At 37.8% G+C, this 13236-nt stretch overlaps 1 protein-coding gene and 1 long non-coding RNA gene across 2 annotated transcripts; both read left to right on the top strand.

Moving 5' to 3' along the window:
• Positions 1–777: 777 nt before the first annotated feature.
• LOC120548424 (mas-related G-protein coupled receptor member X4-like) lies at positions 778–9345 on the top strand. Its single transcript, XM_039784687.1, has 4 exons — positions 778–845; positions 2775–2978; positions 3356–3543; positions 8814–9345. The coding sequence occupies exons 2-4, from the start codon at positions 2790–2792 to the stop codon at positions 9343–9345; spliced, it is 909 nt and encodes a 302-aa protein (XP_039640621.1). The 5' UTR covers positions 778–845; positions 2775–2789.
• LOC120548203 lies at positions 5249–6845 on the top strand. Its single transcript, XR_005637151.1, has 3 exons — positions 5249–5404; positions 5526–5683; positions 6179–6845. It is a non-coding gene; the product is annotated as an uncharacterized LOC120548203 (long non-coding RNA).
• Positions 9346–13236: the final 3891 nt, after the last annotated feature.

Genomic DNA, 13236 nt, shown 5'->3' with positions numbered 1-13236 from the left:
CAGATACTTAAAATCTTAGTAAAGTCAAGTCATCTTTATTGTCAATTTCTTCACATATATTAGACATCCAGAGACATGCACTAAAACAATAAACGGCAACAATATTCCAAGACAAAAACACAAGAATTTCACAATTACACAAGCAGCAAACATTTATTTAAATGATGTGTTGTTGTAGAGCAGAAAGATGTGCACAAATGCAACAGCAGCAACTTCATAAAATTCTTAGAAATTTTGGAACATAGGATAAAATTCGAGTATTTTTTCATTGCTAACATTTCAGAAAATATTTGATTGAGAGTTATTTATTATATTGTTAATTTATATCAATATTATTTGGAATGAGAGGGGGAAACGCCAGAGCAGGTGGAATGAGAGGGGGAAACGCCAGAGCAGGGGGAATGAGAGGGGGAAACACCAGAAAAAGGGTAATGACAGGGGGAAACATACCAGAAGATATTTGTTTTCAAACCAAAACGTAGCAGTGTAACTGTAGCCTTACTTTGCGGTTGGGATGGCAGAATCTCCGGGGCAGCAAAGATGTCCGATGGCACAATGAGACACAAAATGCCCATTAAAAGATACATAATGACCATAAAAATACACATTATGACCAGTAAAAGACTCAATAAGACTCATAAAAGACACATAATGACCATGGCTCTCATCCTTTCCACAAAGGTGTCTGCTCTGCTAGATCACCATCACCACGCCCTCTACCACGCCTCTCCTCCCAAAACAGGAGGTAGATTATTAGATTATCATCCATGTCAGCGTACTGACTGGAGACTGCAGAGGACACAACATCTGACAACTCTTTCAGCTTGGCTCACAGCTTTCAAAAGGTACACTTTAAAACATTACTCATTTTATTATAAAGAGAGATTATTAAACAAGAATAAAATAACTGTAAACAGTCATAGAAATGAAAATGGAAACTGTAACGAATAGACAGATTTGGGCATTTCATTTGGGTGTTTCACTGTGAGAATTTAAAATAAAAGATACAGTGTTCTGAAGTAAATAAATCTTTGGTAGAGGAAGAATGAAAGAAGAAAATTATATATAAGAATATTAACGAATGAGAAAGTAGTGTTTATACATGTTAGGATAGGAGTCCATATATCTAGAGTACATTTTACAAATGGTTATTATAATTATTGATGTTGTTGCTGCTGCAGTTTTCCAGGAAACGATGACAGTTGAGATATGCAAAAAAAAAACTGAATATGACTGTTGATAACGTGTTATATAACCAGAGACAGTACACAGTCAGGTAATTATGTTTTAGTGTGAAATGAGAAGATGAATCAGTTTTTCTTCGTCACTTTTAAGGCGAGACATTGCAGGCAAAATGATAATTTTTCAATTATTAATCTTCCATCAGATGTCTTTTTTCAGACTAATGGAAAGAAAACATTCATCTTACTACACTTTGTTTCTGTAGATTTCTCCTAAAATCATAAAAAAAATTGCATCTTTAAAACATAAGATTTCAGAAAACTTGTAATACAAAACATTCTTTTTGAGAAAGTCATAAATGTTGTTCCTTATGCACAAAACCTTTCATATCATCTACATCAGTATGTTTTCTTTTGAATCGGCCAAATTCATAGCAATGGGCCTCATTCACCAATAACAAGTTTTCTCTTAAATATGTTCTTAAGCAGGTCCCTAAGAAAATTCTACAACAGGATTGTTCGCACCTGTGTTCTTAGGATTGATGAATCTCACGTCTTCGTAATTGAAAGCGCATGCCAGTTGTTCTTAATTAGCATAAGAAAACGCCTCGCAAAATCCCATATAAGGACATGACAGTTCCTGTGCACCTCCTGGGAAGCGGGAGACTGCGTTCAAGAGATGGTTGTTGGAGAGATGGATGACTTGTACATTGAAGTGGTGGAAGAATTACTAAATCTCAGTACTTAAGTAAAAGTACAAATAACCAGAGACATATTTACTTTAGTAAAAGTAGAAGATGTCCACTACCACAAACAAGGTAGAAATATGTTGTTAGAGTTGGAATGCGGTTGGTTTTATTCAGGGATGTATTTAAAGATGGTTTTATTTTCTTTAACCATGCAAGTCAGCAAATAAAGTGTGTGAAACAGCTAAAATGGGGAGATGTGAAGATGTCTAATCAAATAAATAAGATATGAACGTGTCTTACGCTGCCTGCTGGAGGAGTTAACGATGCTGTGGAGAGAAACAGATGGCAACTATGATTTAAAAACGGCTTACATTTCCCTTCAATTTAAGCCCTATCCCCCACAACATTTTGGTACCAGAGCAGAGGGAATGAGAGGGGGAAACGCCAGAGCAGAGGGAATGAGAGGGGGAAATGTAGCAGAAGATATTTGATTTGAAACCAAAACCTAGCAGTGTGTAGCCGTACTTTGCGGTTGGGATGGCTGGCAGAATATCCGGGGTGGTAAAGATGTCCGATGGCTGATGTTGTGCAGAAGATCTCCCAGTTGGCAGGAATTATCTCAGCCTTCACCCTTTTTGTGATCTTAACTAACGGTAATCGTTTTGGTGTCTAAACTCAGCTGTCATCATTGCAGGTCAGTCACCTTTTGTCAGCTAAATTTAACAGCAAAGACCGCTAAACTTGACTTTCACGTGACCGGGACAGTCACCCAAAATCACGCAAAAGACACTACACATCTGCTCAAACAAAGATCCTTGGAACATTTTCATGCTAAAATGTTGATTTATTAAAAGAATTTTAAATTCAAAAAGTCCTTTCTAAAACCTGATCTCCTTCCCTACAGGTTACCCACTGAAGAATGGACATTAACAACACTACACAGGACAACAGCATCTTTGAAAATGTTACTTCTTTTCACTACGATGGTTACACCAACAGTACCTTCGACTACCGTAAAGCTCATTTCATCACAGATGTGGTGACGTGCATCATCATTTGCATCGGCCTTCCTTTGACCCTCGTCGCCATCTACTCTCTCTACTCTCAGGTATGAACATTAGGAATGAGATTTATTGATTTACTGTATGTGTCTGTAAAGGATCTTCATCTGGGTTGGGCTCCAAGTTTCAGAGCTTCCTGTCCTCTTCTTGTCCTGTGGGTCACCTAAACGTCCATTTATTAACCCCAACCATGATTTTTCCCAAACCCTAAGTGGTTTTACCCTGCATGTTGACAGATTACACCATAGGGTCCTGACCAAGTGTCAGTATTTGACGAGTTGGGAGTGAGAATATGTTTTCATATCTGATGATCCTGAGAGCACAAAAGAGTTTGATAAAAGATGTAAAAAAAAACAACAAAAGGCTGACTGACTACAACTGCTGCGCAGAGAGTTCAGATTTACTCTGATTTACTTTCCTGCAGGTACGAAATGATCACGTTGCTCCCATCTACGTCATCAACCTTCTGATCTCCGACCTCATCCAGCTCTGCTGCATGATCTATGAGGTGGCACAACCTGACAGATTCATAATATCCACTATCTACTTTATTATGTACAACTACAGTCTGATGACCAGTGTGTGCTTCATGGTGTGCATCGCCCTGGAAAGGTATCTATCTATCTATCTATCCAGCCAGCCTGTTCTCATGAACCATTCATACATACTGTATAGCTCTGAAAAGTAAAGCTCTGTAATTCATACACTCTAAAAAGTCTTTCAATGGAACTGTCCATAGGACTTTATTTTAAAATGTATATTTCTTTCAATAAATTAATTTCCTTTATTTTGCTTTCAGTTTAAGTTACAGAAAAATGAAAAGTGTGAATGTTTTAGGAACTTGCACCTTTCTACCATAAAATTGATTTTGTTGTATTTTACAATAAACTGACTTCACAAAACTCAGTTTAAAGGAACACGCCGACTTATTGGGAATTTAGCTTATTCACCGTAACCCCCAGAGTTAGATAGTCCATACATACCCTTCTCATCTCAGTGCATGCTGTAACGCTGTCTGACGGTTCCAGCATTAGCTTAGCCTAGCACAGATCCTGCAGGTAACTGGTTCCAACTAGCCTACTGCTCCGGTGAGATAGTGACAAAGACGTTAAACATGTTCTTATTTCCATGTTGTTAGTTAGAAAGTCACAGCATGTACAAAATCGTGTAATGAGACACAGCATCTTCTAACCGTATACAAACCGGGAACTATATTCTCAGACAGGCTTGCTGTGAGCATATCACTCCGCCCAAGTACTATATTCTTCCGCCTGAGAATATAGTTCCCGGTTTGTTTACGGTTAGAAGACGGCTGTGTCTCATGTTTCGTTGTTTTTTGTACATGCTGTGACTCTACAAATCACAACATGGAAATAGGAACATGTTGGAGTTATTTTGTCACTTATTGGGAGCAGTAGGATTACTGGAACCATTCACCTGCCTGTTCTGTTATGGGCTGATGCCACTGGAGCCGTCAGACAGCGTTACAGCACGCACTGAGATGAGAAGGGTATGTATGGACTTATCTAACTCTGGGGGTTACGTGAATAAGCAAAATTCCCAATAAGTCGGCGTGTTCCTTTAAGGACTTACGGCAAAAGTAATTGTCAGGACACGCCCCCAGCAACGGGAGAACGTGTCTGGGCAAGTCTCACGCGCGGCTGTACGTGACCGAACTGGCTGCTGCTGTCCACATTTTTCCGCCGTGCTTGTGGAGGACATTACTTCTCAAAACATGTAAGTAACCATTTTTATCGGTGAAATTTAGGTTGTAAATTGACTGTCAATTTTTCTCTAACTCATGCTAAAATAGCACTCAGTTTCCATATGTTTGTCCATTACCAACTGTGGGGATTGTGAGGATGCCACGATGCGTTTTCAAATGTGCACTAAGCTCAAACAATTAGCTAACATTAAACTCAAACAGTCTATTTTTAGTCAAGTGCGGGTTTTTTTTTTTTTTTTTAATTAACATCAAATGGTAGACCCTTTTTAGTAGAACATTTCAATAAATCAACCATTCCTCTTGTGGCCCAATGTCTGAATGTCTAGACTCAAAATGGCGGAGTAACGGTCGGTTTTAATCTAGTCTCAAACAGCTCACCTCAAGCTAAGCAGCCATAAAGAGAAAATTAAATAATGTGAATTACTAGCTTTGACTAAACTGTTGCAAGCTATGTGCAGGATACAGATTAGCCTGCATGGTAACGTTAGTGGGAGCAACCTGTGGCATAGAAAATAACTAACTGAAAGAATGTCCATTTAGAGAAAAAAACGTAGGCAATGCATGTTTTTCTGTTTCGTAAATATTGTTTTTTCATCTTTCAGCATCATCAAACAGATTGTATGTTGTGCAAAATATTTCCATATGGTTATATTCTACTTTTGTGTTTCTCAAGGAGATCATCAAATCTACTCCAGAGAGCATTGCAGCTACCCCCACAAAGCTCTGTCTCATTCATATATATATTAGGTAAGCAATCAGAGTAACATACACCTTTTAAAGATTTTTGCAATACATGTTTTTGTGTCAAACTGTTATTAGGAAAAATTATGTAATCCAAAAACGTTTTTTGTGGGGGGGAATCTTGCAGACAAACGAGGAGTTTGGCGGGTGCAGTGCAGTTCCACTGGAATCAACATGTTTGTCTCAGCTGGAAAAGTACACTCCAAAGCTCCTGGAGCTGTTTAGTTTGAACAGAGGAGAGCGGTTGGTCAGTGCATCAAGAACTTGTTGATGGAACTGATACAGGTGAGGCAAAAGTGGTTAAAATAAGTTTTAGGTTTTAGGAACACATGTATTACAAGTTCATTGTTTTGTTTTCTTGCTCCAGTTGGATGGACATGGCAAGTACCTTTGTTTTACAAAAAGTTGCAACTGGTTTACATAACAAATTTTAAGGTTAAAAAAAAGCTACACTACCAGTCCATTCCCAAATAAATGTGACAGTCCTAAATACATACACTGTCTTATACAGACAGTTTTGGAAGTACGTTTGCATCAACTTTTAAAGCTTCATTTACTTCTTATACTTATACTAATATCCAGCATTCAATGGTGGATATACACTGAGTAAGGTCTCAAAAAGCCACATGCTAATGTAACCTCATACATGCGTCAGGTGATCAAGGTAAAAATGATTGTCTATCTTAAGTTCAAAATATGACCATAGCATTTAATATTAATTTAAATGACAATAAATGAGACAGTTTCTTAATTTTGGTATTCTGTCTGTCTGTCATACAGGGAACTGCAGAGAGCAGTGTGCACGAGGACCTGGAAATGGACTGTATGACGTTCTATGCTTGCCATGAACCAGATGAAGTGGCCATCTTCGAGAGAGAGAAACCCAGTGCTTACAAAGCTCTGCAATCTGGCCAGAACATGCTGCTGTGTACTCGGGGTGACATGCATGCTGAATCTCCAGTATCCATGCAAAATTTGAGAATTTATGAGGTATTTCAAAGACTTTTTTACGGGACTTGATACACTGCGCCCAAAACTAACCTCCAAGTTCATAAGCCTCAAAAACATGCTTTTTGCAGTGAAACATGATTGTTGGCCTTGCACTGAAGACTGTTTTGTTTTTTTGTTCAAGGACTTTACATTTTTCTCGGCCTGATGAGTGTATTCTTGAGTTGTACATGAAGGCCTTTCAAGCACTTTGTGGGACTCTGCACTGGGTCCAAAACTAACTTCCATGATCATTTCTGTTCATGAACATTTTTTGTTATTTTAAATTCATTTAACTGATGCACTCACTGAAAGTCACTGAAAATATCTTACCAAGCTGCAGTTGGTAAGCTGATGTCACATGTTCTAGTATGTAAACTAGTAAGTTTTAAAGGAAAATCTGCCAATTTAAAACCATGATGTCAAATGATGCAATGACTGTTAAGCTGTGATGTTTAAAATGGCCAAATGTGTCCCTTCAAGATTACTGTTTTTTTCTTGTTTGTTTTTTATCGATGCAAGAAACAAACTTTTAACATTACTGTAAGGTTTTGTCTAAGTAAATACTGTAAGAAAATAAATAAAAATAACCATAACTGAAAGAAAATTGTTCACTGTAGATCCTATAAAAGTTTTCTCTAGTACACACTAAACTAATCTGCATGAATTCAGTCTTCTGGATTTGGCCATAAGTTCTGGTCCACATCACAATGTATGTTTTTTTTTTTTTTTTTTTATTAACTTTTTATTGATTCCATTCAGCATTGTCCCATTAGCATTTAACCTCTGACACATATGTTTTCCACGTATACAGAGCCTACAAATATTTCACACCGGGGATCAAACACATAAAATTCACAATTAAACACAAAACTCAGTAGACTTGAAAAGAGTAAATGATTCACTTCAGTCCACATCTTCATTCCCCTCTTGTAAAGACCTTTCTCTCCTGGTGAAGGATAATGCCGAACATAATCTTATGAACAGGCAACATTTGTAGCAAGAACCAAGGGGATAAAAAAAAAATAAAAAATACAATGTTTTCACCAAATAAAGTCTGTTCTCAATGGTGTTACGAAATCAACCCAGTTACTCCAGAAATTCCTAAATTTATCTGATTCTAGTCTAACTAAGAAAGTCAACTTTTCCATCCTGTAGATGTTATACATTACTTCAACCCAATCCTCCATTTTAGGTACCTCAGTTTTCAGCCACTTTCTGGTGATTGCTTTTTTACCTGTCACTAACATTACTCTGAATAAACATTTATCCCCCGAATATATTATTTTCTCAAGATTACTGTTTATACACAGAAAGGTTGCTGTACTGTGGATGTACTCTACTAAACTTATTTTATAAGATGGTCAGCAAACATGTAATTTATTTCAATTTAGTTTTGCCATGACTGGATTTATTAGCTGTTTAATAAATGCTGGAATCAAATACCTCTCGTTTCTTTGGTAAATGTATGCCATTGCTAACTAATTATATCGAGTAAATTGCACTTGAAAACAGAAAAAAAGAATTTGTCAACATTGAAAAATATAAGTGCAGGATTTGATTTAAATCAATTTTTTTAATTTTTCTTTTAAATGTAACTTAATTTAATTAGGTGATTGTGGTTTAAATGCTCTCTATTTTGACGATGGTTAAACTTAATTTTTTTGGGGTTTTTTTGTAGACTTTACTTAATAATTTAGCATACACCAAAATGTTTATTACTGAGTTTTACCAACTTAAAAAAACAAGATGTTCGCTAAACTAACAAAAAGTGTTTGGAAAATGTCTTAATTTTTTAAAGTTATATCTAAGTAACAGTTTTTACAGTGCAATCTACGTATTTATTACTATCTACAGCACATTGACTGCTGATGTATGAGAGCCTGAAGATCCTCGTAGGGAGGAGGTCGGGGGGATGTTTGGCTCCTAAAACACAGGTCTTTCTTTAAAGAGGGGGCGGGGGGAGGGGGCAGAGTTCATGTCCCGGAAGAAGTTAAAGAGAAAACTTAACTAGTCGTTTTAGTGTCTAAACTTAACTCTTGTCACCACTTGACCCTTAACATTGTGTCTGATAAACTCAACCGAACTCAACAGACCGCTGAAAGGACCATCATCTCACGGTGCTTTGTACCCGGTGTTGTATCAAACTCTGTTTCCCCGCGGAGATCTGTTTTATCCTACCTAGACCTGAAACAAACCTTATCCCTTACCTTAACTATGGAGGGGGGGGGGAACGCTATGCATTTTAACAGCAAGGAAACACTATTCAACGGGAGAACAGACTTCGACACAACACAGCTCAAAGTCACCTTTTGTCAACTCTGTAGCTGGCCGCCTAATTTAGAAAGATAACGTGGATTGTTGTGCATACATTGTCATACTGACAATTGGATTATTGAAATCTGAAGCTGTTTATCTTGTATTTCAGGTATTTGCTGATCGTCTTCCCACTGTGGTACCGCTACAGACGAACCATCAAGTCCACCGTGGTGATCTGTGTCGTGCCCTGGGTCCTTCCTGCTCTCTACTTTCTCACTTTATTTTTCAATAATTTAGATTTTGACCTCCCAGATATCATCGTCCTTGTCCTTCTGCTCCTTCCCTTCCCACTGCTCATATTCTTCTGCTGTGCGACTCTCAAAGTCCTGTCTGCCACCGTCTCGATCCCACATGATGAAAAACGACGAATTGTAGGAACTTTGATCCTGGTGCTGCTAATTTACACGCTGCTTTCCCTGCCATACATCATTTATATAATGGATATATACACACATGACACATCACAAACTATTATGTACTATCTGTCTCATATGTTTGCTAGGCTGAATCCTCTTGCAGACTTGGTTCTGTATATTTTCATGAAGAAAGGGGCCCTAGACAAGACTTTGGCCTCTGTGTGTTGTTGCAGAGTTAAAGACAAAGATGGCAGCAGCCTGGAAAACACTAATGGCAGTTCATGATGGCATTACGAAAATAAATTTATTAGATCCCGATACCATCACGATATTTTGAACATTTTCGTGATGGGATCATGTTTTTTAAACTAATGCATTTCAATGAGAAACGTCTTTTGTGATCACAGCACAAATCTTTCTGCATGTCGGGCTGCAGCAGAGAAGCTGTATACAGCTTTGCTGTTATTGGTATTTTTAGCCCAATAATCACTGTTTTAATCAACATGTATTCACCAGATCTTATCATGGTTTATATGTATTTCTTTTAATGTTATTATTTCAGTCTATTTCGGCCAGGGAAGCTGGATTGCTTTGTTGTTTATTGATATTTTTAAAACTATAATGCTACATTTATCAACATTTATTTAGATGTTATCATAGTATGCATTTATTTATTTTAATAATATTATATTGGTCTTATTACCGGTGAAATATTAAAGGATACTGTAAGACAGAACACGGGCCGAGCGGGGCACATTCTATACCCATATCCCACAATGCAAAGGCATTCATATCAGAGAATCAGACAGCCATCAGTATCGCTTCAATGTATATATATGTAATCAGTGTTTTTTGTCACCACCAACAATATGTTGTTCAGCTTTGTTCCAGTAAGTTATGCAGCGTAATAACATTTAAAAAAAGCAGCGGAATACTCCGGAAGTGACGTACTAATTACTGCTCCGCATCTGTGAAAGATTGCTGCACATTTTAGCCTACGTGAGAATTTGTACAATTAAAATACCAATAATGAAAAAAAAATTCTTTTTGCTAAGCACGTTGATTTGCCCTGTTTCAGAAAAATACTAGGCCTATATAATAAACCTACAGTTGAGTGTTTAGAAATACAGCCTAATTTGCATTTGTTTTGCCTTGTACTGTTGTGAAAAACAAAAAATAAACTATTTACAAAGAGAAACATTTTTTATTTTATTTTCCATTCATCATTATTTAAAAAAACTATTTTCTAATTTTCCAGTTGATGAATGTTAATAGCAAAGACTAAAGAGAAAAAAACATGATCATATTTATGTGTGGGACTTAGTTTGATTTAGCATTATTAGTTGTTTTAAATAAATTACTGTTTTGAAATAACAATTTATTGTAGGCCTAACATATTAATTATTATATTCAGAAGATGATCCTCATATTAATCACCGTGGTTAACAGCTTGTAGCTTGTAGTTTTAGAAGTTAAAAAAAAAAAAAAAAAATGGGTTTTTTGTTGGAGAAAAAAAAGGGGGGGGTTTTAAAAAAGAAATTATGTTTATATGGACAATACCTTTGGCTGGAAAGTGTGTGTTATCATTTAGAGCAGAAAATCACAGTGAATCAGAGGGTTATACAAGGCTGCATTACAGAGCATATTCATATGTCAGAAAGCATGGCGATATCTAAAAACATCTCATTTAAAGTTTGGTTGTCAGGTTACTGTCATGAAGGTTGTGAAAAGGAATAGAAACCAGTCTCTCCAGGCAAGCACAGAGAATATGGTCTGATCTATCTTTCTTCTCCATGCCAGATGATCTCTTATTCTCTGGCAGAAGAAATAGGGTACCCCAATGTAATCTAAAGATTTAGAACGATTTAAGGCCTAATTTGGACCTACATCAATTAAAACTTTAAATAATGTTGCTTGAGGCTTGAGGGGTTGTGCAAGCTTCTTGATATGATGCATATAGGGTTGTGTGTTGCTCTTGTCACTGTTTGTAAAAGATAAGCAATAGATTTTGGCTGTGATGTGCGTGCTGCGCTTCAATCTGGCTACATAAAACTTTGTTTATGTTGTTGTTTTAATGTAAGTATTTATCAGCTGTATGATAAAACTATGTCAAGCGTTAAGTGTGAAAAATTTGAACTCAAGGCAAATATCCCTCTGGGGGCAATAACGTATAAGCTGCAAAGTGGTCTCCATGATGATGTCAAAATTAAAACGTCGTAGGACTATAGCAAACACATCATTGGAAAGGTCTCAACCTCGATAGCAACATATGTCAGTCTGAAGAAGATCCATTACTCCCTAAATATTGACCTCTGAATCTTGAACCCTGTACATGTTTGAAGGCTTGTCATTTAGCAACAGAAGGTGCTACACACTTAGGACCAGCTGTTATAGAAAGCTCTGGACCTCAGCTTTAATATATATTATAATATAATAATAATTATATAATAATATTATTGGTGCAATCTTTATTGTTTAAATCCTCAAATACAACGTTAGACCAAAACATCAATATTATGAATATAATGTATTTGTATCTTTGCTATCCCCCGAAACAAACAGACAAAGTTCCCTGGCCGAAATAGATCGAAATAATAACATTAAAAGAAATACATATAAAACATGATAAGATCTGGTGAATAAATATTGATTAAAACATTGGGCTAAAACAACAATAATAGAAAAGCTGTATACATCTTCTCTGCTGCAGCCCGACATTCAGAACGAATCGTGCTGTGATCACAAAAGATGCTTCCCATTGAAATACATTAGTTTAAAAAACGTGACCCCATCACGAAAATCTTCAAACTATCATGATGGTATCACGATCTACTTGATTTCTTTTCGTGATGCCATCGTGAACTGCCGTGAGACTAGGTTGCAATGGTCCCACAGCCCAATGATCCCACAGCCCAATGTTCCCACAGCCCTATGGTCTCACAGTCCAATGTTCCCACAGCCCTATGGTCTCACAGCCCAATGTTCCCACAGCCCTATGGTCTCACAGCCCAATGGTCCCACAGCCCAATGGTCCCACAGCCCAATGGTCTCACAGCCCTATGGTCTCACAGCCCAATGGTCCCACAGCCCTATGGTCTCACAGCCCTATGGTCCCACAGCCCAATGGTCTCACAGCCCAATGGTCCCACAGCCCAATGGTCCCACAGCCCAATGGTCCCACAGCCCAATGGTCCCACAGCCCTATGGTCTCACAGCCCTATGGTCTCACAGCCCAATGGTCCCACAGCCCAATGGTCCCACAGCCCAATGGTCCCACAGCCCAATGGTCTCACAGCCCAATGGTCCCACAGCCCTATGTTCCCACAGCCCTATGGTCCCACAGCCCAATGGTCTCACAGCCCTATGGTCTCACAGCCCAATGGTCCCACATTTCGAGGAGATTTTCAAAATTAGGTCTTGTGTTCCTACATTTCCCTTCAATTTAAGCCCTATCCTTCCACAACATTTTTTAGGGTTAGGGTTAGGGTTATGGGATAAAATATGATACAAATTTATGTAAAAGGAAATGTGGGAACATAGGGCTTAATTTTCAGTAAAAAAACAAAATCTTAGAAATGTGGGAATATAGGCACGCTCCCCTTAGCTAAAATTATGAGTATTTCCTTATTGCTAACATTTCAGAAAACTTGTAATACAGAAAATATTGGCATGGGGTACTTTCCATAAAATTATCTCTCAATGCAAATCAAACCAGCTATTAGGTTAACTAAAATAATACCATGCCAATCTCCAGGTATGGTGAAGGGTATGTGATGATGGGGGGGTATGGTGAAGGGTATGTGATGATGTGGGGGGGTATGGTGAAGGGTATGTGATGATGTGGGGGTATGGTGAAGGGTATGTGATGATGTGGGGGTATGGTGAAGGGTATGTGATGATGGGGGGTATGGTGAAGGGTATGTGATGATGTGGGGGGGTATTTTAATTCCAAAGGCCAAGGGAACTTCATCAGGATCCATAGTATCCAGGATACTGATAAAGAGATGATAGAGAGATGATTTTATGGAAAGTACCTCATGCCAATCTGATGCCGCTGTCACTAGCAAATCACAGGGCGGGGGGGTGTATCTGTAAAAACTGTATCTGCAAAACAGTAGTTGTCAGAGAGAGACTGTACACTAAACACATTGAGCTACTGCCTGTGCCTCTACACCC

This window comes from Perca fluviatilis, chromosome 19 (assembly GCF_010015445.1).
Source record: "Perca fluviatilis chromosome 19, GENO_Pfluv_1.0, whole genome shotgun sequence".
NCBI lineage: Eukaryota > Metazoa > Chordata > Actinopteri > Perciformes > Percidae > Perca > Perca fluviatilis.
This window is presented reverse-complemented; position numbering and strand designations above follow the sequence as displayed.

Bases quoted from the DNA above. Each gene is read 5' to 3' on its own strand.
- LOC120548424 (XM_039784687.1), top strand. From the start codon at position 2,790: ATGGACATTAACAACACTACACAGGACAACAGCATCTTTGAAAATGTT. The intron at 2,979-3,355 runs GTATGAACATTA...ACTTTCCTGCAG, and splicing joins TCTACTCTCTCTACTCTCAG to GTACGAAATGATCACGTTGC. The intron at 3,544-8,813 runs GTATCTATCTAT...CTTGTATTTCAG, and splicing joins GTGTGCATCGCCCTGGAAAG to GTATTTGCTGATCGTCTTCC.